The 26304-nt window shown below is 32.4% G+C and overlaps 1 protein-coding gene across 1 annotated transcript in view; it reads right to left on the bottom strand.

The window, feature by feature from the left end:
* Positions 1-26304, bottom strand: part of FoxP (forkhead box transcription factor P) — an 86703-nt gene that overhangs the window by 39495 nt on the left and 20904 nt on the right. Inside the window, exon 3 of the mRNA XM_090115897.1 lies at positions 20576-20602. Coding sequence (XP_089972023.1) covers positions 20576-20602 — 27 coding nt within the window. The remainder of the gene's footprint in view (positions 1-20575; positions 20603-26304) is intronic.

Here is a 26304-nt window from a genome sequence, read left to right as displayed (position 1 = left end):
GCATTGAAAAATGGCTCCTAAAAAAACTAGCTTATTATAAGTCGATCTTGTCACTACCTACGTAGTATAAAACAAAGTCGCCTTCTCTGTCCCTATATCCCTATGACGGTATGACCCTATGTATGTTTATATCTTTAAAAGTACCGAACGGATTTTGATGCGTTTTATTTAAATAGATAGAGTGATTCTCGAGGAAGGTTTCAGTATATATTTTATTAGGTTTTAGACGAAGCGGGGGAAGTCGCGGGCGGAAAGCTAGTTTCAATATAAAAAAGTGACTCGAATGTATTCAAGCACTTACGTAATATTTTCATAAAATACAAACGTATTATCACTTAAAAAAATATAGTTAGGTGCAAGTGGACTCATTATTTAACTTAACTGTACATAGCTCCAGTTATATCTAAATTTTAAACCTTTGCTTAACTGTCTTAATAAATGTTAAACAATCATGACTGTATTATAAAAAACCCAATACATATCTAGCTTTTTCATGCAAACATTCACACATAGTTACGATTTGTGTTGTTGTTGAAGTGAAACTTCTTTATCGGGGTTGGAAAAAAATTTAGTGTAACATTTTTTCGTTACGCGTGACATTTTTCCGTTACGCGCCATCTTTTTCTTATCCCTACCACGCGTGATTGACATATTTCTGTAAAGTTGCATATAGTAAATTATTTTTTGAAAAATAAGGTCATAAAGAAGTTTCACTTCTTACGTGTGTACACTAGTACACGCACACCTTTTTTTTTTAAAGTCTTACTTCTTACTTCAAGTTAAGGGGTTTTTTCTATTGGTTATCATTCCTAAATCATGAAAAACATACTACGTTTTAGACAAGGGGCATAAAAGAAATATACCAGTAGATCCAAACAACGTATATGTAGCCAGATTTCAGTGTTCTTTATTTATTTAATTAAAATAGAGAATATGCTCTTGATAATAAAGCTCTTCTTTTGTCATGATAAAATAGTCATGAAATCATTGAATAGAATTATATTTAGCTTCTAGTCATTTTAATTTTATATATCTCAATTCAAGTTGTCAATATACATTATACGAATTATCAACAGGAAAAACGATTAAAATCAAGATCCATGATGGTATTTTTATCGGAAGAAAGTAAGAAAAAAAAGAACATGCTTGCGAGCACACGTGTCAGAAGTGAAACTTCTTCGTCGCCTTACTCCATGACGTGACGGTATTGCTATGACGAGACCTTGAAATTTTACTCTCAATGCACCTAAAGAAGTAGGTATCACTTCAAAAAATTTAAATACTTGGTCTGTAGGTGTTGCCTTTATCTAATCCATCAGTCCTCGGATCACAGACACAATAGAAAATCTATTGTATCTCGGCCCGATCGGGCCGCTCGGTGGTCAATGGGTTAAAAACATGTTCAAAATTACTGTAAATTAAGGGTTCAGGTTTCTACTAACTTAAACCTTACTTCCGGCTTCAATCATGATTTTTAAATTAAATAAACATTATTATTTATCTAAATAGGCACGTTTACAAATAACACTCGATACGTGATACAGTAAACATATGTGATACGATAATCAACATATTATATAATCCAGCTTATTTCGCGGAAGTAAATATGTTTATTGCACAAATAATTTTAATTTTAATCAATTTGTCTGTGAAGGTCAAAGACATGCAATCGATTATATTGATTGCTTGTTTTTAATCAAGATTCAAGTGATTTTTAAAATAGAGTAGGTATTATATTATTATGATATCTTCTATAATATAAAAATGAATCGCAAAATGTGTTGGTAAGCGCATAACTCGAGAACGGCTCAACCGATTTCGATAATTCTTTTTTTATTATATTCCTTGAAGTACGAGGATGGTTTTTATGTAGAGAAAACGTAAATATGTACCACGGGCGAAGCCGGGGCGGACCGCTAGTGTATTTTAAAGGCGAAAGTTTGTAAGGATGTATGGATGTATGGATGTTTGTTACTCTTTCACGTAAAAACTACTGAACCGATTACAATGAAATTTAGCACACATATAGAGGGTAACTTGGATTAACACATAGGATAGTTTTTATCCCGGAAATCCCACGGGAACGGGAACTATGCGAGTTTTCCTTTGCAAACGCGGGTGATGCCGCGGGCGGAAATCTAGTAGGATCATATTCATGGGCGTAGCCACGGTGGGGCAGGGTGGGGCGCTTGCCCCACCCTGGCTCTTACCTGGAAGGTACCTAACCAAATCTAAAAAAAATAATTATGTAGGTACTGACTACAAAACTTAATATCCGTAAGATTAAGTTCACACTCAAAAGTCGTCAGTCGACACAAAAAAATCGATTTAAGCAAAAAGCTTGCGCACGATTGACACCATACGTAGGTACGCAAACTTAATGCTTTTGTTTTTCGTTTGTGTGTGTGTGTGTGAGTCAAATACCTATGTGCAATTATTTACCTCTAAATTGACTGATTAACAAATTAGCATACGCCCAGCGCCCTAACGGCTGAAGTAAGGGACACATTTTTGAATGCATTTCGTGATGTAGTAGGTACCTAGGTGGGCAATAAGAAGATGTTTTGGATAATTCTAATTACACTCGAAAAAAATAAAATAGTTGAGGCTTCAATGTAACATGTTATGAACTTTGGTGACAGAAAAGTAGCGTAGTTTTGTTACCCCACTTTTTTGGCCAACCTCGCACAAAATTTCCGAACCAATTTTATTTTTGTTTTAGGTTCAGGGTCACTTACTGACCATAAAAATGAAAAAAGCGTACAGATCCAGGTGGAGTTTCTCTTGTAATCTTAAAGAAAAGTTTTTGGCCGATATCTCGGAAACAATCCACTTTAGGGCAAAAGTTGTTTTGACTTAAAATTAATAGTGTAGTTATTACCTCACCTGCAATAGTTATGGACTTTTTAAATATTTTATTTTATTAAATTTCGTAAAACTACATAATAATATTGAGTAATTATATTATATTGGGTTACAAGAATGAAATAAAAGAAAACGAAAGGAGAATATTTAAAGAAAGTGTTAAAAATTCATGTTTCTTTAAAAAAAATTGCCACGGATTCGGAATTTGGATAGTACGGCAAAAATCTACTTGCTTTGCGTATCTCTTCTTCATCTTCATTACATCCGTGAAAAAACTTTTGGGCTGATGCGTCACCCGCCGAGCGCAGGCATTTCAACAAGTCAAAAAATATGGGCATTAGAAAAAAAATTCAAACAAAAGTTGTAGAGAACAAAATGAAATGAAATGATCCTAAAAAATTGATAGTGCATTTTATTCATTATTCCAATATTTTAAGAGTTATAAGCCAAAAACGATGAACCGGTTCATCAAATAGGCCATAGGTATATCGTAAACGGTAAGATTTAAAAAAAGTTTACAGGGTATAAAAGATGCGAAATTTTACTCTCTACAAAAAAGTCAACACAAATGCCCTAAAGTGGATAGTTTCCGAGATATCAGCCAAAAAATTTTCTTCAAGATTGTGAGCGAAGCTCCACCTGGATCTGTCAGCATTTTTATTTTTTATGGTGAGTGATTATTAACCGAAAACAAAAAAAAATTGACCTGAAATTTAGTGCTTGTTTAAACGCTTTATTTACTGAGTTATGTCTGCCATTGAAAATAGTTTAATTTTCAATTTACATAGAATTTTTTTTATATTTCATGATAAAAATAAATTAGGTACCTCCATCATATTATTGTATTTATAGTAAACTATATCTATACTAATATTATAAAGCTGAAGAGTTTGCTTGTTTGTTTGAAGTTTGAACGCGCTAATCTCGGGAACTACTGGTCCGATTTCAAAAATTCTTTCGGTGTTAGATAGCTCATTTATCGAAGAAGGTTAAAATGTTCGTCGAACGATGAATAGTGTGAAAATTTGCAACATAAACGACTGTATCTTTTGATGGTTTGTTGTTGATTTATAAGTTTGATTTTTTTCTCAGCTTCAAGAGACGGTAGACTTTAGTATTTAATATTAATTTCAGCTTGATACAGCCACGCGTTCCTGAGAAAATAGGTAGTAGGTAATAGACAGACAGACAGACGGACAACAAAGTTATCCTCTAAGGGTTTCGTTTTTTCCTTTTGAGGTTCGTGCCCTAAAAATTAACCGGGATAAGACTTCGGCTATAGTTGCTAGTTACATAATATTTTTTTTTGTTGCCCCACCCTGAGCCAATGGCTAGCTACGCCCATGATCATATTAACTAATATTCCTTATATTATACAAATATACATGGATGTAGTTAGATAATAATTAGTGTTTTATTATTTCGCAATAATGAAATCTTTACAATATAACCAACGTCATACATGACTAATGTTTAGTTATCGGATTACATTGTTTTGTTTTTTACAAAAAACACAAGTGTGGTTTGTTGAACGGCGATGTTTCGTAAACATGCCATGTTTGTAGAGTACATACATACACTTATATTAAAACAATTTAAGTTTCAAATGGCTTGAATAAAATTTTAATTATAATTCTACAATGGATAAATTTGGGACCAATATATACAGTACTAGCAAACCGGACGAACTCCGTTTCGCCACCAGAGACACCTTTTCTTTGCTATAAACCTCACGGAGCCCGAGACCTTTCCAACGAATGTAAAACCGTGGAAATCGGTTCGTGCATTCTGGAGTTATAGCGTCAGGATGGAAAACCCGACTTATTTTTATGTAGTAGATAGTAAGTAGTTTTTCGCCCACGTAGTCAAAGGAAAACCCGCATAGTTCCCGTTCGCGTAGGATTTTCGGGGCTATAATGAATGAAAAATTCTTTCTTTTTTTCAAATAGGGTAATTTTTACCAACTAACCAGAACCTATATTCAACAAGCTACGAATACCTTGGTAAGAATCCAAAAAATGAGGTTTAGTTTATAAGAATATTACCTAATTAAGATTTGATATTCTAGTTTTATAGCATTCGAATGCTTTATAAATATTATAATTAATGCGAAAGTAACTCTGTCTGTCTGTCTGTTACTCAATCACGCCTTAACTACTGAACCAATTTGCATGAAATTTGGTATAGAGATATTTTGATACCCGAGAAAGGACATAGGCTACTTTTTATCCCGGGAAATAGGATAGGTTTTATCCCGGAAATCCCACGGGAACGAGAACTATGCGGGTTTTTCTTTGACTGTGCGGGCGAAGCTGCGGGTGGAAAGCTAGTGCTTTATACATGAGAAGGATAAACATAATTCGATCCCCAGGCGGGATTCGAACCCACGTCTTTCACCTGAAAGTGGATTAGACGAAAGTCGAATTGATTTTTTTGTATTCTTTAAATATTTCCCATTAATTCTATGATTGTGGATGTCTTATTGTTACTTCTAAATTGTTGAAAAACGCGTGAAACAAAAACACATTGACTGTGTGAGTTAAAATATTAACGTAAATACTTTTACGAGATTTCAGCATTTAGCACTTAGTTATATACCTCCTTTGAAGCCAATATTATGAAATATAGAAAACTACAAAACACAAAAAATGTTATATTGTACCAACGCTACAAAAACGCTACAAATGTTATAATATAAAAAGTATATCTAATGAAAAATGTATTTGCATGCCGTTGAATAACGGCTAAACATGCTGAAATAATGTATCTTATTCTTAACACCTATGTATACCATGTTTACTTGCAAATAAATGATTTATTTATTTATTTTACGCGCAAAGGCATGAGTATTACCTAGTTAAAAAAAATTACTTACCTGTCTTACTGCGTACAACATAGTAAATTCTTCTCTCTTGATATAATTGTGTCGATTTCCCGAGATTTATTCACTTATTTTTAATTAATTTCTCTAGCAAATGATATATAGAGCTAATATATCAGTCATAGTCTTAAAAATTTGTTTATTGTTATGTATTCACACATTATTCCACTAAACCATTATTGATAAGATTATAAGCTGCAAGTTCGTTGTTTTTGTCAGTGTTCAAGTTTGATTTTTGCGAGCGTGAGTGATGTTTTCTTCAAAAAGAAATCCGAAAATGTTTATTTTAAATTTTATATCATTATGTTTTCGGTTTTTTCGTAAACATTTTTAAGTTATATTATCCTGTTTAATCTTAAACTGTTTTGTAATTTATTTATTTATAATTTTGATTAAACGAATAAATAAATTTTAATGATTTTAATTTATATGACTTTAATGTTCTTTAAATGAATTTATGCGTTTTTGAAATAAATAAATTTTATACGAGGTAATTTAAAAATGCGTTTATAAAAAAGTGGTTTGAATTTCTCATACATTTCTATGAAATTATAATATGTACTTTTAAAGATTGATTGATTTAGATTTATAATATAGTATTAAATTAAATCAGGATTAGGTATCAAATGAATAATCGAGTTAACAATTATTAATTACAAGCGGTCCGCCCCGGCTTCGCCCGTGGTACATATTTACGTTTTCTCTACATAACAATCATCCTTGTACTTCAAGGAATATAATAAAAAAAGAATTATCGAAATCGGTCCACCCGTTCACGCGTGATGCCATGACCAAGGAAAACGGGTTTCATTTATATTATATCTAATCGTTGGTAGTTAAAAGTAGAACACATAACAAGACAAATATTAAGTTCTTAATAAACGATGTTTATAAAAACAAACAAAAAAACTAATACTTTTGTATAAACAGCCTATATAAAAGCTCACTAACTTAAACTTTTTTAATCAATGTCACTGCTTTTCTTTCTTAAGGAAAATAACGTGAAAAAGAGAGAGAATACTAAGGAATCAATAGTACATTATTTTGATGGTTCAGTGATCTTAATTTCTCTAATATGGGTTGGTGTAAGTTATCTCAATTTTAATCAAAAAAAGTAGAACTTAAATTTTGAAAGGAAATGTGCAAAATAGGTAATTAAATTTTTGTTTTTGGAAATAAACAAGACGTACTGTTAATTAGATTTAAATCGAAACAAATAATCATAGCAACACTATTTGCATCCACCATGAAAAAATTATGAAACATTAAAAATAAAACCCACGCAGGTTTCCAAAAACTTCATTAAAAAACTTTCATCATACCACCCACAGCAAATCAATAATTTATAAAACAAATCATTTGAAAGCATCGAAGGATAATTACTGAATTTCTTTAAAAATGTTCGCAAAGTTCGCAAGGAAGGCAGTCGCTGAACAGCGCCCCATTCCTCCCGACCAATCAGAGGAGCCCGCTGAAAAGTACCACGCCTACCCGCTTTTAAGAGACCTCCATAGAACCTTAATATAGATATATTACACTCCAGTATGTACAGAGCTTTAAGTTTTTCCTCCGCTAATTAAGCGTATGAACGTTTTATTTTTACGTTTTAACGAATTCAGGTTTACGGTTTCAGCTTTCCTTTTAAAATATATTTTCAGTACGTAATCTGGCTTTGTAATAATGCTTACTAATCTATATTATAAATGCGAAAGTAACTCTGTCTGTCTGTCTGTTACTCAATCACGCCTAAACTACTGAACCAATTTGCATGAAATTTGGTATGGAGATATTTTGATACCCGAGAAAGGACATAGGCTACTTTTTATCCCGGGAAAATGACGCGATCCCGGAAATCCCACGGGAACGGGAACAATGCGGGTTTTTCTTTGACTGCGCGGGCGAAGCCGCGGGCGGAAACCTAGTCTACTATATAAAAATAAGTCGGGTTTTCCTTTCTGACACTATAGTCTATAACTCCAGAATGCACGAACCAATTTCCACGGTTTTACATTCGTTGGAAAGGTCTCGGGCTCCGTGAGGTTTATAGCAAAGAAAGGGTATTTCTGGTGGCGAAACGGAGTTCGCTCGGTTTGCTAGTCGTATAAGAAAGGCGAACCTGTGATATATATGTATATACAATAGGGCAATATTAATCCAATTGTTTTATAGTACTAAAATTTGAACGCCTGAAAAAAGCCTATTAATGGGCAATAATTGTTTCGGTACATATTCTACAAATGAGATTTTATTTTAACAGCTGAAATGCTCTTTTTTGTCGAAATAGCATTTGTTTGTAGGTATAAGGGCTGTTTTTTCAATCTTATCCGTCCAATAAAGTATTACACAATATATACAGATGTCACCTAAAAACTGTCAAAAAGTGGGCAAGTAACACATTTTTAAAATGGTTGTTTAATACGATATTCGATGAATAAGTTTTAACTAAGGATTGAAAAATCGGCGCTAAATCTATCTAAATAATCAGAATGATAGATACTTCATATATATTTTAAACTTATTTTCGGAAGTATCTCCTCTTACTTATAACTTAGAATTTCAAGTTAAGGCATATATTATTTATTTATATTTACATTTACATTAACAATAAATAAATCTATTCAACTACAAATAAATAAATAATTAAATCAAATCAAATAAAATCAAATCAATAATCTATGTTCAAAAAACCACTTAAGAATGTTAATAAATTGAATTGAACTAAAAAAACTACAATTTGCATGTCTTAAAAAACAAAATACTTGATAACCATTCTACTTGTCTTAATTTACAAATTTTGAATTGTTTTACATTTATTTTGCAAAATGATTAAGATATTGACTTGAGGAAATTTAAAAATAAAGTTGTAAAAACTAACAGGAAAACAAATAAGATATTTATCTCGTTTAGAAAAAACAAACAATACTAATTCGTAGGTTGTAACAGAGTTATTTCGTAAATTATATTAGAAACAAAACACAAAATCTAATAGGTATTATAAAGTAGAAGAGTCTCTTTGTTTGTTTGAAAGTGCTAATCTTAGGAACTACTGGTCCGATTTGAAAAATTCTTTTGGTGTTAGATAGACCATTTATCGGGGAAGGCTATAATTGGCTATATATTATTTACGCTAAAACCAACAGGAGCCGAGCCACGTGAGTGAAACCGCGGGGCGCAGCTAGTAATTGATAAAATACACTTGTACAAATTAAAGAATTTAAATTTCTAAATGCAAAAATCAAAGCAAGAATTTTTATTGAGTAAATTAAAACATAAATAAGCAAAAACCATATTGATAAGATTTGAGAGATTTTATCTGAAATTTGATGTTGCATATCACAAAATCTCTATGTACCAAAAGCTATTTATTTCACACCTCAAAATGAGTCTAGTTTTAATTGTCACTGATTTACGAACTAAACATATTATAATTTATATTACTAGCTGTGCCCCGCGGTCTTACCCGCATTGCTCAGCTCGTATTAGTTTTAGTATGATGGTATAGACTATAGAGCCTATAGTCTACGGAGGCTACCTCGATAAATGGGCTATCTAACACTGAAAGATTATTAGTAAAGATTATTATAGTCTGTTTTTACCAGAGAAGGCAAGTGAAGCCGCATGCTACAGCGTAGTAATTATTCAGTAATCTGTGCTACATCAAGCATTATCTATACTAATATTATAAATGCGAAAGTAACTCTGTCTGTCTGTCTGTTACTCAATCACGCCTGAACTACTGAACCAATTTGCATGAAATTTGGTATAGATATATTTTGATACCCGAGAAAGGACATAGGATAGGTTTTATCCCGGAAATCCTACGGGAACGGGTTTTTCTCTGAAAACGCGGGCGAAGCCGCGGGCGGAAAGCTAGTTAGATATAAACCTATACTAATCTTATAAAGCTGAAGAGTTTGTTTGTTTGAACGCGCTAATCTCGGGAACTACTGGTCCGATTTGAAAAATTCTTTCGGTGTTAGATAGCCCATTTAACGAGGTAGCCTTCGTAGACTACAGGCTCTATAGTCTATAGGCTATATATCATCACGCTACGACCAACAGGAGTGAAGCCACGGGGGTGAAACCGCGCGGAGCAGCTATAGTAGCCTAATAAGTAATAACTAATAACCATCCATGTAGGAATTGGAATCCATGGATTTAAATTATTTTTTTTAAATACTGATAAATGACATTCGAGAAGGCTAAATCGTATGGAAACAAGATGGAAACATTACTAGGACAACATTTTTTAACTCTATATCATAAAATATGTATCAAGCTATACAAAAAAGTGTATCTATCCATACTAATATTATAAATGCGAAAGTAACTCTGTCTGTCTGTCTGTTACTCAATCACGCCTAAACTACTGAACTAATTTGCATGAAATTTGGTATGGCGATATTTTTGATACCCGAGAAAGGACATAGGCTACCTTTTATTGCGAAATATGTACCACGGGCGAAGCCGGGGCGGACCTCTAGTATTCTATAAATATTAAAAATCTTGTACCAAAGCGAGGAAACATCATTTATTTTGCCTAGCGAAGATTATCTCAGGCCGCCATTATCTCTATCGTATTTTATGACCTAAATTAAAATAACAAGTATTTTTAGTTTTTACATTCTTCGCAAAGTATGACCTAATTTCGGACTGATTTTAAATTATACTTATGCACTTTAAATACGAATTGAACGAACTTTTAGTTTTTAACTATGAAATTGGTTATGTCTTCATTTTTATAACTGAGCTTTATGAAGTTTAATAAAACTAAATAAACAATTGTAGGAAATACAGTTTCATTCTTAGAGCATTAAATTAGTATTTTTTTATTATATGCATGTTTATTCATTAATTGAAACTGTATGTACATATTATTTTCAATTAATAAGTATACGTAGATACGTAGGTATATCCATTCTCTGTTCACTTCCTTTGATTTAAATTTTCAACATCATAGTATTGCATCCTCTTTTTCTAAATTATCAATATTTTCATTATTTAAATTCGTTCATCACTTTAGGCGTAAATCCATACTTAATATTATAAATGCGAAAGTAACTCTGTCTGTCTGTCTGTTACTCAATCACGCCTAAACTACTGAACCAATTTGCATGAAATTTGGTATGGAGATATTTTGATACCCGAGAAAGGACATAGGCTACCTTTTATTGCAAAATATGTACCACGGGCGAAGCCGGGACGGACCTCTAGTAAGAATAAACTCTATATATTAACTATTTAAATTCGTTCATCACTTTAGGCGTAAATTATACATAATTACTTTAACAATATATGTACTTCATTTAAGTACCTACTTATAAATTGTGTATGAAAAGTTTAAAGCCTTAAAAATCGAAGTAACAGAAACAAATACAAGATGCAAATGACATAGCCTTATAAAAACCTATGCATTTGAGTCAAGAAATTCTTATTGTATCATCATCACTACATAGTATAAAACAAAGTCGCTTTCTCTGTCCTTATGTCCCTTTGTATGTATCTTTAAAACTACGCAACGGATTTTGATGCGGTTTAGATAAAGTGATTCAAGAGGAAGGTTTTAGTATATAATTTATTAGGTTTAAGACAAAGCGGGCGAAGCCGCGGGCGGTTAGCTAGTTTACATATAAAAGCATATTATATATAGGTACTAGAGGTCCGCCCCGGCTTCGCCCGTGGTTCATATTTCGCAATAAAAGGTAGCCTATGTCCTTTCTCGGGTATCAAAATATCTCCATACCAAATTTCATGCAAATTGGTTCAGTAGTTTAGGCGTGATTGAGTAACAGACAGACAGACAGAGTTACTTTCGCATTTATAACATTAGTATGGATTGTTACTAACAGATTAAAAAAAATTAGACTATTAGATTTCAAAATAAAACACATTGACTGCCCCTAGTTTCACTTACTTTACGAAATCGGTTGTAATTATTGTTATAACTTAAAAAATTAATATTTTTAAGTGGAATTACTAAATGTGTTTTTAACACGCTTATAATAGCTTCACTTGAATGTTTGTATGTAATCGACTTATTATACTGACCCACTTTAAACGGACAGATTTAATTCAAACTTTGTACAGTTATAAAAGATACAATAATTTTATGAGTAGTGTGCTTTTAGTTTATAAGCTACTAGTGGTCCGCCCCAGCTTCGCCCGTGGTACATATTTCGCAATAAAAGGTAGCCTATGTCCTTTCTCGGGTATCAAATTATCTCCATACCAAATTTCATGCAAATTAGTTCAGTAGTTTAGGCGTGATTGAGTAACAGACAGACAGACAGAGTTACTTTAGCATTTATAATATTAGTAAGGATTGCATAGCTTTTATCTCAGACTTTCTTTATCTTTATCCCCAAATCCTTTTATGAATTAAATATCTACGTATTTCGTAAGAATATATCAAAATCAAAAGAGCTTATATATATAAATACTGTATATTATTTATAAACCCTTGTAGGTACTGAAGTAAAACGTCGCAAAATAATGGCGTTTTCAATTAAATATCTAAAAAAAAGTAATTAGGTACGTAACTATAGAAATTTAAATAATAGATACAAAAGTGAGTTTTTTTTTTAATTAAACCTAGATCTATTTTAAACGTTTCCAAATTAGCTTGGTTCATAAATATAGGTAAATTTATTTATGTATACGAAAATTCTTGGGTATTTTTAGTCTTAACGTAATAAAAAGTTCCGTTTTACGATCTCAAAATTTGCATATTAATTATAAAAGTACGATGTTTAAATAGAAATTAACAATTATAATACCTGTAGTAGGTATAATATTCAGAAACAATATGAATTAAATGAATAAAACACTACTAATAAAAACTGTTTAAACCAGCGGCCAACCCTTGCCACCTTCTTAAAAAAAAAGAACCAAAATTCTATAGCCTATGCAACACGATAAAAAAAATTAAAATGTCAACATGAAGTTTCGAATAATTTCGAACGCAAAAAGCTCGTCTCTTATCAGCTGTTCAATGCAGCGCTGAATAGGGGCTCGCGATTGGCCGCCCGCTTATGAGCGACACCCGTGATTGGTCGGGAGCACATGAGCGACGAGCCACGTGCTTATAAGTTACAGCTGAAACTTTTCCGCGCCATTTTCGCGGTGCGTTCGTTTTTTGAAATACGTTTAGTTTTTAATTTGTAATGGCCAATGCTGGTTGGAGAATTATTTTTATAGGCAACTGTTTTATGAGAAATGTACTGTGAAATGTAATTTGATTTGTTTTGTATTTAATTTGATGATGTGATTGAAATTTAAAATTTTGAATTTATTACTTACGTATAATTGAATCATTTCCAAAACCACCAAAATAATAAAATAATCCGGCCGCAAATAAAATCAAACCCGAGGAGAGTTCAAAAAAATAAACTCAACAAACATCACTCACGACGCGTTAAATTCGTGAAAACACTCCATAATTAATCGGTAATACGTTAAAAGTAAAAAAAACCGACACTTTACAGCGACAAAAACTACCACTCATAAGTACCGACTCGGATGCAGTTCAGAATGCAAATTATTTACAACACTGCAACGCGCTGCATTTCAATAAAATACAATCGAAAATAACGTACTCGTCAACCAAAGTTACTGGCTACAAAGTATCCGATAAAAAAAAATATTTGCTTGGAAAGCGCGCATCTAAACAATACACAACAGCCTTCGACGCGGCGGCAACAACAATGCTTCGTCGAAATAAGCAAGAAATATTTAACTACCGGCGCGGGGAGGGGCGGCACTGCCCTCAGTATTGGCGCTACGGCTGTGGTAGTTATAGTTTACGTGATACACAGCTCAAATACAAATAATATAAACATTTCAGCCGAGCATGCGCCGTGGCCCCAGACAGGGACGCCACTACGCTGCCCCGCCACGCATCCAGCCAACTACACATTATAAATAATAGCAAATAACACGAAATTCGACTAGATTTATAAGCTTCTAGAGATGTTGTAGTGGATTCGTTAAATTGCTTTTTTATAGATTAATTTGCATATTTCTGACAGGGAAACGTTTCGGGCGGCACGCATGCGCGCTGCGAGCGGCTAAAATGCTATCGACGATTCCAAATATTTATTTTTTCTTGCAGATTTTTAAATGAACGCTCCCATTTTAATAGGCAATACGCAAACGCAAATCGCAAGCTTTATAATATTATAAATATTGAGAAATATACGCACGTGGTTTAAGCTATTTCGTTCTGAAAGAAAAATAATAAAATAATATTATTGATGTCATAAAAATAATTTAAGGGTACGTTTTGAAACATAGGGGATGATGAAGGGTAGCAATCAGTTGTGGCTTCAAGCAATTGTAGAGTCTTGAAGACGGATTTATTTCAATTATAATTCGATAGGATTGGTTTTGCGCATGCGCGGCTACATTCACACCGAACCGAATATACAGAAAAAATATTTTTTTAACCTGTCATTTTTTATCGTTTTAACCAAAATATAATTAAGTTAGCCAAAAATATAACAACTAACATCATAAAAACTTTGACGGTTAGATTAACTGTACTTGATCTACTACATACCTACAAATGATTTAATTTTTTGTGTAATTATGATACAAATAATATTGAGTTTAGTTTCTTCCACAATTTTTGTTCGAATTGTAGGTATATCTTATTATCTAAAGGATTGTTACATTATCATTTGCATTTGTTTAATTTGTAAAACATTTAAAATATCAATAATACTTAGATACCTAAATAAAAAATCAAAAAAATAATATTATAGGTAATCTAAATAATATGTTTACCTATGAGAAGAGTTTTTATTTATATTTTGAGAAGATTTTTTATTTATATCTTAATATATATAAATCTCGTGTCACAATGTTTGTCCTCAATGGACCCCTAAACCACTTAACCGATTATAATAAAATTCGCACACCATGTACAGTTCGATCCAACTTGAGAGATAGGATAGGTTTTATCCCGGAAATCCCACGGAAAAGGGAACTATGCGGGGTTTTCTCTGAAAACGCGGGCGAAGCCGCGGGCGGAAAGCTAGTTATATTATATATATTTAGTTGTATTATTATAACAAATATTGGTGAATATCAGTTTACTTTGATAAACATTATGTATCAATTTAGATAATATATTAGGTAATTAAATTAATAAATGCGAGAGCTTTAAATTATTCACACGTCATTCAATTAATGTTCTGCTGTTAAAATAAAAATATGTAATTAATTGTAAAGTCTATGGTTAACACCAAGTTAAGGCCTCAAAAATCGTGAATTTATAATTAGTTGAGCAGCAGTTTAATTGATTTCCAAATCAGTGGTATCTCCTAAAATTTATTGCAGAAAAGCATTGAGAAAAATTATTTGGTAGGACATCTGTATTTGACCTACTATGAGTATCCGAATTTTGTTCGTTACCGAATCTCATGTAATAGACGTTCCCGGTATAGGACATTGACTTTTTTATTAGCAATTGATTTGGTATATCGATTCTTTTGCACTGTTTATTATTAAGGAAACTTATCTTCCGAGAAAAATACGAAATAACTGACTTACATTATGGGCGTTATTGTTTTAATTTATGTAATTTAAACAGAATTTGTTATCATTAGATATTTATTATGTCAATTTCATTACTTGCACTTAACGACATAAAAAAAAAACAAATTTAAATTATTACTTTTACACTAGATATATCTATCTATCTACATGCTTATGTTTAATATTTACATTCTTGTAAACTAGTTTTTATTTTTATTACCTACATCTAATAATGAAACAATAGCATTTTAACTAAATAATTATTACGTACATAAATTAGAAAACTCCACCTAGCCATTGTAAAAACTTAATTGTAAATAACATGCGTTATTCTTATAAGTTGACATTAACATCACGTAGACAAATCGCCAACAATATGAGCAGAAATCCTAACAAAATATACGCGAAGATAAATAAAATATTGTCTATGTTCTGTTGAATTTTTCTTTATGGCTCGTGGAAATGAAAAGATGGAGGCAGTAGCGCTTATGAGCGAGTAGGCGGGGTCCCGCCCACTGAACAGTGACGCCCTTTGCCTCTTAAAAGCGACCGCCTTCCTCCACATTATACAGGAGTTATCAACTATTATTTCCACACATTTTAATATCACAATAACCTTTTATACCTCCTCTCTATATTTAAACAATACATTCATTGATAACTCTACGCGATAAACACACACCTCAAATATAACATCGATATTTTTTGGCAACATGACGTATGCAAAACCGGTAAATACTAGATTAGCTCAAAAAAGCTCTATTTTAATAACAGGAAAATATAATTATAAAACTAATAAACACAATTATTGTTAATCGTACCTACTTAATATTTCCACGTGTCTCGAGATTTGATAAAATTCGCACTCAAGGTCGGCTTGCATGTATACAAATTACAAATCTAATAAAAATGTTAATGATTAATGTACCTAATATAAATATTAAATACTACCAAATATAACTAAAATCGTCGTAAGATGTGCTAAGTATATGAACGTACCTAGATATAATTTTATTTTCGTTTACAAAATAATAAATCTTGAAGAATATAAGGTATTATTTTTTATCTGTAAAAATGTTATGTATATATTCATGTATTTTTTAAAACACTGTTTGATACAAAGCAGACTCTAGCGGTGGATGTATCTGGTTTATTCTGCTTTTATCTGGTCAAATTTAAAGTCAATGAACAAGGTTCTGTGCTATTTTAATTTACAAGACTTTGGGTAGCCGTTCTAACGGAAACAAATATTTAAATAAAATCCTTTATAGATTACTACTTTACAATTACACTTTTCTATAATAAAAAGCAATAAATAGCTTTACTTTATGAATTAACTAGCTTTCCCCCGCGGCTTCGCCCGCGTTTTCAAAGAAAGACCGCATAGTTCCCGTTCCCGTGAAATTTCCGGGATAAAACTTACCCTATGTGTTAATCCAAGTTTAACCGATTACAATGAAATTTAGCACACATATAGAGGGTCTATATGTGTGCTAAATTTCATTGTAATCGGTTCAGTAGTATTTGCGTGAAAGAGTAACAAACACACACACATCCTCACAAACTTTCGCATTTATAATATTAGTAGGATAGGATAGGATAGTAGGATAGTTTAAACCTCACAAAGTAATTACTTTCTAAGTAGTGACTTTGTGAGATTTAACCTGAGGTTTGTGAGGTTACACGTAGTTATAAAAATATGAAGATACCTACATATAAATTTAACGAATACCTACTTGATTCGTATATATAATACTAGCGGTCCGCCCCGGCTTCGCCCGTGGTACATATGAAAAATAGATGTTGGCCGATTCTCAGACTTACCCGATATGCACAGAAAATTTCATGAGAATCGGTCCACCCGTTTCGGAGGAGTATGCAGACTAACATTGTGACACGAGAATTTTATATATAAGATGTACTTTGGTAGACCGTACTTTAAGTTATTGTAATCATATCTTTACCTAAGAACAAGATAATATTGCAAATACTTCAGACTTACTTAGATCATATTTTTAAATGAAAAACATAGTTTTTAAACTAAATCATCTGAATTTCATTTTTTCTAATTTTCCGTAGAAAAATAAGTACGGTAAAGAAAATTTTCTTCATCTCATGAGCTATACACAATAATGGCGGCGGGAATATAGCCTGGACTATATCTAGGTTTAGATCTATATAGAGCTGGGCTTTAGTTTTTAATTTATTTAAAACATCCCTCTGAGTTTGAAGGTGTGACGTTGAGAATAGTTCTTTTAATGGTTAAGTTTCTAGAAGATTTAGAATTTCCACGGCGTTTCTTGCCTTCTATATGGGGATAACAGTATTACCTATGGTATTACGGGTCTGCATTCTGCATACGAAATTTTTGCCAAATCAGTTCAGTGTTTTATGTGTAAAATAGTATACATTTTTAACTTTTTAAGTAACAAATAATTAATATTTTATAAGAATGTATAATATTAGGAGAACATATTTCTAGGTAAGTATGCAATTTTCTAGCAACCCAAATTATTAAATCTATACATACATCTAGGTATAGCAACACAGCTTTTCAATCTATTTTCTAAATAAAATCTTTTTTCCCATAAATACGTTTATTATCTTATATATAAAATTCTCGTGTCACAATGTTAGTCTGCATACTCCTCCGAAACGGGTGGACCGATTCTCATGAAATTTTCTGTGCATATCGGGTAAGTCAGAGAATCGGCCAACATCTATTTTTCATATGTACCACGGGCGAAGCCGGGGCGGACCGCTAGTCTTATATATAAAATTCTCGTGTCACAATGTTAGTCTGCATACTCCTCTGAAACGGGTGGACCGATTCTCATGAAATTTTCTGTGCATATCGGGTAAGTCTGAGAATCGGCCAACATCTATTTTTCATATGTACCACGGGCGAAGCCGGGGCGGGCCGCTAGTAAAGATATAATAAGGTATAATAAGGTATAATTTAATCCATAAACTAGTCATAAAACTATGTTTGCAACCCTTTGAGTGTCGTAAAGAAAATGCTTAGGTAGAGTCATTTAGTAGCTATTAACTTTTGTGGTACTAATAAAAACTTACCCTTTATACAACCAGAACTAGAAAAGAGTTAAATCGTTACTTTGTTTATTGGCAATAGCTTTTGCTCGTGACTTTCCTCGTTTTAACACGCTTTTATTAGCTTCATCTGTGTAACCGACATAATATGTGTAGGTACTAGATTTGATTTTGACCGACTAAGGGCCGATTTTTCAATGCTTGGATAAAACTTATCCGTCCAATAAAGTATTACACAGTATTACACGATGATATTAAAATGTCACGTAAACTGTCAAATACGGGCAATTAGATACGTTTTTAAAATGGTAGTTTTATACATTACTCGACGAATAAGTTTTATCCAAGCATTGAAAAATCGGCCCTTATATGGACAGATTTAATTCAAACTTTGTAGGTACATTAATCAAGGATCAGTGACAATAATTGAAATTCAAATTCAAATTATATTTTTTTAATTATTTGCAAGAATATAGTTACAAATTATATAACAATAATACAAAAAATTCATGAGCTTAAGCGTGTTTTTACACGCTTTATATTAGCTTCACCTGTATGTTTGTAACCGACTTCTTTGGGCGCGATTTTGACCCACTTTAAACGGCCAGATTTCGTTATAACTTTGTAGATTTATTGAGGACCGATGTCAATACACTAATTTGATAAAAATTTTCTATTTTTTAGTTAGGTTTTCTATAAAAAGCGTGTTTTTTAGTTTTTTTAAACTATTATTATTTATAACATAAGTTTATTTTAAAACTGACGAGAAGGACTTTTATGTACACCTTTGTATATACCTACTGAAAAAAATTCAAAAAATTTTGTATTTAAAATAATATTACGTAAGTACCTGATTTTTTTTGCCTGTAGCCTGCTTTAAGCCAGGTTGATGACCGTAGTCTTCTTTCTCTTTTTTACATGTCATTAACATATTATACTAAAATGATACAAAATCTTCATTTTTTAATATTAGCATACATTTTAATATGCTTTCAATATTTATACATACATAGATATTATATGATATGATGCATGGAGAACAACTTAAAAAAGCTACAGACAAGGTAGAGATAAACTACATGGCGCGCCCCTCCAAATTACTGTTTCAATGTGTGTAGTGAAATACAAATATTTAAATATTATATTATTATTATTTATAATAATATAATAATTAAATTATTAATTTTTATTAGTATATTATATTATTTATTATGAATTTCACAAATACTTTCAAACGTTTTGAATTTTGGAGGGGCGCGCCATGTTATCGTAGTTTATCTCTAGAACTAAAAGCTACAGACAAAGTAGAACTCAGAGAAAGTAAGAACTAAAAAAGACGTGTGGCACTCGGGGACTGCCGCGGTAAAGCTATTGCATGCTATGCCTTTATGCCACTGTGCCACACCTCCGTGCCCGTCGGAGTGGGGAGCGTGAGGTTTTTTCGTTACGGAATTTCTGAATTCGGTCCCCTCGCTCAAGGCCCGCGATAGAAGCTATGCAATAGCTTAAAAATATTCCAGAATATTCTAGAAGGTAAGAGAATATTCGAGAATACGTTCCCATATACGCATGACGTCATCAATCGATATAATCATTTGTTTATATTTACAGTAATTCTGAGATTGTGACCCTTATTTATTTTTCGGATACTGCCATTGTCGCAAGGTTCTTTAGTCTATTGTGAACTTTGACCCTTATGAGAGATTATAAAATACTTCTTAAAGTCTTAAAGTAACAAAGAGTTCTCATATTTTGTACCTCCTTTTTTATTAAGTAGTAAAGGTAAAAATTATGTGGTTTTTTGTAGATCCTCTTTGTTGTTTATATATTTCAAGTGTTGGAATCGTTGGAATAGAGGTGAAGATAATTATTTCAGTTAAAAATTATTTAATATACCTACCTACATTAGTTTGCAAGCAAATCTTTATGATATAAGTACCTATATTGTCTGCTATTAGTATTTAAGTTCAAAGATAATGTTCATATTATGAAAGTGATCTGATCTCAGTTATTCTACTTTTTAAAGTGAAACTTTTATTACATCGTCTCAAACTTTTTGGTCTGTGTAGCGCATGTCGCGTGAGGGTCGGCTGCCGAGTAGGTTATAAAGCAGTGTTCGAAACCGTTCGAACAGTTTCACTTTTACCGTGGTTTCATAAAACCACACAACATATTTCTGTTATTGCATTGATTTTAGTTAATTTATTTGTATAGTAGGAATAAATACTGAATATTACTTACCAGAAGAGGTAGTTGCACCATTGGTCTCTGAAAATAAAAGAAACATCGTATGATAATTCAATTCCTATGCTTTTTCTTAAATTTGTATTTATAATATGTTGCCTGCTACGTTTTCCCCCTCCTTGGTAGATATGTTTAAACTAGCTGTGCCCCGTGGTTTTACCCGCATCGCTCCGCTCCTGCTGGTCTTAGCGTGATGATATACAGCCTTCCTCGATAAATGAGCTATCTAACACCGAAGAATTTTTCAAATCGGACCGGTAGTTCCTGAGATTCAAACAAACAAACTCTTCAGCATTATAATATTATAGTTAAAACTACCTTCCAAAACACTTAACTATAATATTTAAACTTGCTCATATTGATATTATTATCATATTTTCAGCTAAAAGTCTTAACTCTACATCCTCCACTTACAAATTTAAAATCGTCCAATAAAACATCTTAGCAACATAAAAAACTTTATGATGAGGAAAACATTTTATCAACAATGTGTATTGCCAAAATAAGTGATCCACAAAATGCCTTGACCGTTATTCCTCATTATCAATAAGATAATTTAAAAATAAATATTACGTTCTTATAGATGGTCCAGTGGCTTAGTTTTAAAATGAGATTTACAATTATGAGGCCCTTGTATATATATATCTATACTTAATATTGTAGAAGATTTAGTTTGTTTGTTTGAACGCGCTAATCTCAGGTAGGTACTATCTACTGGTCCGATTTGAAAGATTGTTTCGGTGCTAGAAACCTAGCCCAGTTATCGAGGAAGGCTATAATATCATCACCACAGACATATATCTTGATACATGTCTGTGATCATCACGAACGATAGACCAACAGAAGCGGATCAATTCGGGTAAAACCGTGGGGCACAGCTAGTGTATTAATAAGTTACTACCTTATTAGTATTTTCATAATCAGTTTGTAATTAGGACTTAATCAAGTTCCTTATTGCTAACTGCTTCATGCTCAAGATTTATAATTGGAGGGAAAACCTAATTTTACGATCTAGATTCTATATAGGTACCTAATAGATATTATACTCAGTAGGTAATAGGAAGAATTATTTTTACGACTAGCTTACCGCCCGCGGCTTCGCCCGCTTTGTCTAAAACCTAATAAATTATATAATACAACCTATATAATACATCTATTAAAAAAACCGAATCAAAATCTGTTGCGTAGTTTGAAAGATTTAAGCTTACAAAGGGACATAGAGACAGAGAAAGCGACTTTGTTTTATACTATGTAATGATAATGATTTTCCTGTATAAGTATACATAGGGACATGGTACAAATAATGCAATCTTTAATTTCTGATAATAATTATCATTAAAATAACAGTTTTTTTTTATAAAACAATAACCTTGCTGTATGTATGTACATATAGCTTGTTTTGAAGAGCTTCTTTGGCCAAAAATTTCGTACTTTTAGAAGGCAAAGCCACATCTATAAGCTAGTTTAAAATATAATAAACTAGGTTTCCGTAATAAAAACTCGCATAGTTCCCGTTCCCGTAGGATTTCCGGGATTGCGTCATATTCCCGGGATAAAAAGTAGCCTAAATTTCATGAAAATTGGTTCAGTAGTTTAGGCGTGATTGAGTAACAGACAGACAGACAGAGTTATACATTTGTATACATTTTTTTGTGTACATTTATAATATTAGTATGGATAAATAGAAAATATTAACCAAATAACTAATGTCACAATAAAGCTGGAGGTCCCGATAACTCGTTGATAAATTATATTAATATAAATAAAGAGTGTTATTTAAACAATATTTTAATATGCCTATAACAAAGCATTGATTGTTTGTGTTTATTCTTGTTATCTAATTGGCTGATAGTCACAAGCTTTGTATGTGATAATACATCGATGTTAGATAAAATATTACGTTTGGTTAGAATTATACACATAAAATGATACATTAAATAACTATTATCTTCTTCTTTATATATAAAAATGAATCGCAAAATGTGTTGGTGAGCGCATAACTCGAGAACGGCTGAACCGATTTCGATAATTCTTTTTTTATTATATTCCTTGAAGTACGAGGAAAACGTAAACATGTACCACGGGCGAAGCCGGGGCGGACCGCTAGTTTTCAATAAAGATTTAAGCACTGTAGATATATATTAATACTATAGCTGTCCACCGCGGTTTTACCCGCAGTGCTCCACCCCTGTTGGTCTTAGCGAGATGATACATAGCCTATAAGCCTTCCTCGATAAATGGGCTATCTAACACAGAAAGAATTTTTCAAATCGGGCCAGTAGTTCCCGAGATTAGCGCGGTCAAACAAGCAAACAACCTCTTCAGCTATAATATAGTATAGATATTTTTGACTAGGTATCTAAAACAAGGATGATACTCATAGTAAAAATTTAACTATGATGAGACAAATTTATATGGATGAATTCCAATAAATTCTAATTATAATCATCATGTTGCTTTTGTCAAATCAAACTTACACCCTTCTTACACCATTACATTAAATAATATTAATAAGGATCTACATTATTCGATATAAATACCTTAAAAAATCACTTCAGTGCTGTGAACCGCGAAAACCGGCTGAAAGCTCGCACATTTTAATATAAGGAAAACATTAATTTATCCACACATACACCACAACCGACTAAACAAAACATCGTGAGCATACTGACATACAGACTGATAGACAAACATTGAATCACATGACCTGACTAGACCACCTTACTAGACTAATAAGTAATAACCAGGATGGCAATATAGCCTAGACTCTTAGGAAGTCTGGTTTTTATTAATAAACTAGCTTACCGCCCGCGACTTCGCCCGCTTTGTCTAAAACCTAATAAATTATATACTAAAACCTTCCTCTTGAAACACTATTATCTATTAAAAAAACCGGCCAAGTGCGAGTCGGGCTCGCGCACAAAGGGTTCCGTAGCAGCAAATATAATAAATTACAGTTAAATCAACCTATCTCAAAAACTATAAGAGATACTTTGATCAAACCAAAAATCGTTGAAAGAGTTAATTAGCATGCATCACCTCTATTTTTTTTAGAATTTTATACCCCGTAGTTATAAAAATAGAGGGGGGGGGACATACTTTTTACGACTTTGAGAGCTGATATCTCAAAAACCGTTCACTTTAAGAAAAATGTTTTTTAGAAAACTTTATATCATTTTAAAAGACCTTTCCATTGATACCCCACACGGGTATGTACATCGAAAAAAAAAATTTCATCCCTCAGTTACATGTATGGGGGGCCCCACCCCCAATTTCTTTTTTTTACTATTTAGTGTCATATTTTTGTAGCGGTTCATACAACACATATTCCCATCAAATTTCATCACTGTAGTACTTATAGTTTCCGAGTAAATCGGCTGTGACAGACGGACAGACGGACAGACGGACAGACGGACATGACGAAACTATAAGGGTTCCGTTTTTGCCATTTTGGCTACGGAACCCTAAAAACCGCATCAAAATCCGTTGCGTAGTTTTAAAGATTTATGCATACAAAGGGACATAGGGAAATAGGGACAGAGAAAGCGACTTTGTTTTATACTATGTAGTGATAATAAAATATTTGTTGGTTTCAGTTAAATAGGTATATATAATTATTATCTAAAACAGTGGCTTAGCCCGTTTTATGTGAAAAATAAATGAAATAGACTAGAGCTTCTTCGATAAATTAGAGAGAAAGAGCTTCCTCGAGACGTATATATATGTAGTTTCAAATATGTAAGCATACGCATGGACAGACAGTGGAGAGCGTACTTTATAAGTTAATTTATACCATGTAGGTAGTGACTAGCTTTCCTCCCACGACTTCACCCGTGTAATGTAAACTCTAAAATGAAATAGGTACTTCATCGGGGCAAAAAGCCTGTATCGCTCTCTAGTCACACCCCGGACACTCCATACAAAATTATCGTTTTGACAGTCACACTGTAGAGACTGCAAATGTGTGTGTTAAAGCTTTATGGTTGGCACATTTGTGACTAGCGTAAAAAAAAATTCGCGTTTTTCTGATGAAATACATCCGTAAACAGCACAATATCTAACCATTTTCTACGAAAAACGATAATCACAAATCCAAAATAATAAAATTACTTTAAGTCAATTTGATTAATGTTGTCAATCTTCGTTGCGTATCCTTGCAGAAAAATATGGCCCATTTTAATCACGATCGCGCGGGGTGAGGTAAGTTTAATTTTGGCGGGAGGCGGAGAGTGTCCGTTCTGTAGCGTTTAGCTACTACATATTATGTATTCTGTGCTCTAGTCTCCGAACTACATATCTCCAAACACAAAATATAATAAAATTGTTGTTTTGCGAAATGAAAAACAAACAAAAACTTTCGCATTTATAATATCATTTAGTTATATTAGTAAGGATATGGAATATGGATGTACGTTCATTGTGATAAAAATAAAACAGTGAAGCAGAATCATAAGCTCCTTACATGCCATGACGCTACACTTTTATTATCTAAGCGCTATTAATATTATCTATGTATTTATTTGTACAAGCTCCAAAAATATGATAAACTGTTAATTAAAGTCACTTAACATCTAGATTTTATTAGATACACATTTATTAAAATGTCAATCGTCTGCATTATTTCTGCATACGTCTTTAAAAATAGTTGCATTATTTTTAAACAATCTTATCTGAGTTTCACAATATTTATAAAAATGGCCACGCTCGGGTAACATAGTTGTTTTCAATCGATTTTCTTGTTTATAATATCGATAGTGTGATATGGTCGAGTTGTTTAGATTCCACCTCTCCGCCTGTTAAAAGTTTACCTTTTCGTCAAATTGCTGTTTGGAAAACACGGTCTGTTATGTTTAATCTTAAATAATGTAAGGCGTAATCATAGATGTAAAACATATAACTTACATATCTATACTAATTACTAATATCATAAAGAGGAAAGGTTTGTATACGTATGTATGTATGGTTTTCACGCATAAACTACTAGACCGATTTTGATGAAATTTAGCACTGTAGACAATCTTTAGACCCTGAGAAAGAACATAGGCTACCTTTTATTGCGAAATACCTATGTACCACGGGCGAAGCCGGGGCGGACCGCTAGTTATGTATATGTTTTTAAATATTTCTACATGTGATCGTATTATAAGCTTGGAATTTACTTTTTCCTTCTTTCTTTTAAAATATGAGAGTGAAAATATGGGCAAAAACATGAATTTATAGTTAGCCCATGCCTTTTTTGATTTTTCTATGTACATAATACATATTATAGTCTTCTTCCATATAAATCATAAAAACCTTTTTGAAACCGTTAATGTATACATTTTTAACTGTTTCATTTTGAATAGGTAATTATATTCATTTATTATAATACATTAGCGCCCCCACTTTACGCAAAAAAATAATTTTCAAAATTGAATTTGATTATAAATTAAGTTAATACAAAGCATTATTTTTATACAACCCATGAAATAAATCATAATATAATAATTATACATACCTATTTTAAATATACTAGCTGCCTCCTTGGTTTAGTGGTTGACGCATGTGCGTAGAACCGAGAGGTCCTAGGTTCGATTCCTGGTGGAGACGAAAAAAAAAAGGTCTCAGTCTGGCAAGCCACAGAAGGCTGATCACTTACTTGTCCCTAAAGAAGATAGATCAGTGAAACATATATTGTATGAATAATGCATCTGCCCCTTACTCCACTAGGGGACACGGGACTTCAC

Source organism: Colias eurytheme, chromosome 24 (assembly GCF_061535395.1).
Source record: "Colias eurytheme isolate Ceu_HAF_F1 chromosome 24, ilColEury1 Martin Lab GWU primary, whole genome shotgun sequence".
Lineage (NCBI taxonomy): Eukaryota > Metazoa > Arthropoda > Insecta > Lepidoptera > Pieridae > Colias > Colias eurytheme.
The sequence above is the reverse complement of the archived record's forward strand: the minus strand, read 5'-3'. Positions and strand labels throughout refer to the sequence as shown.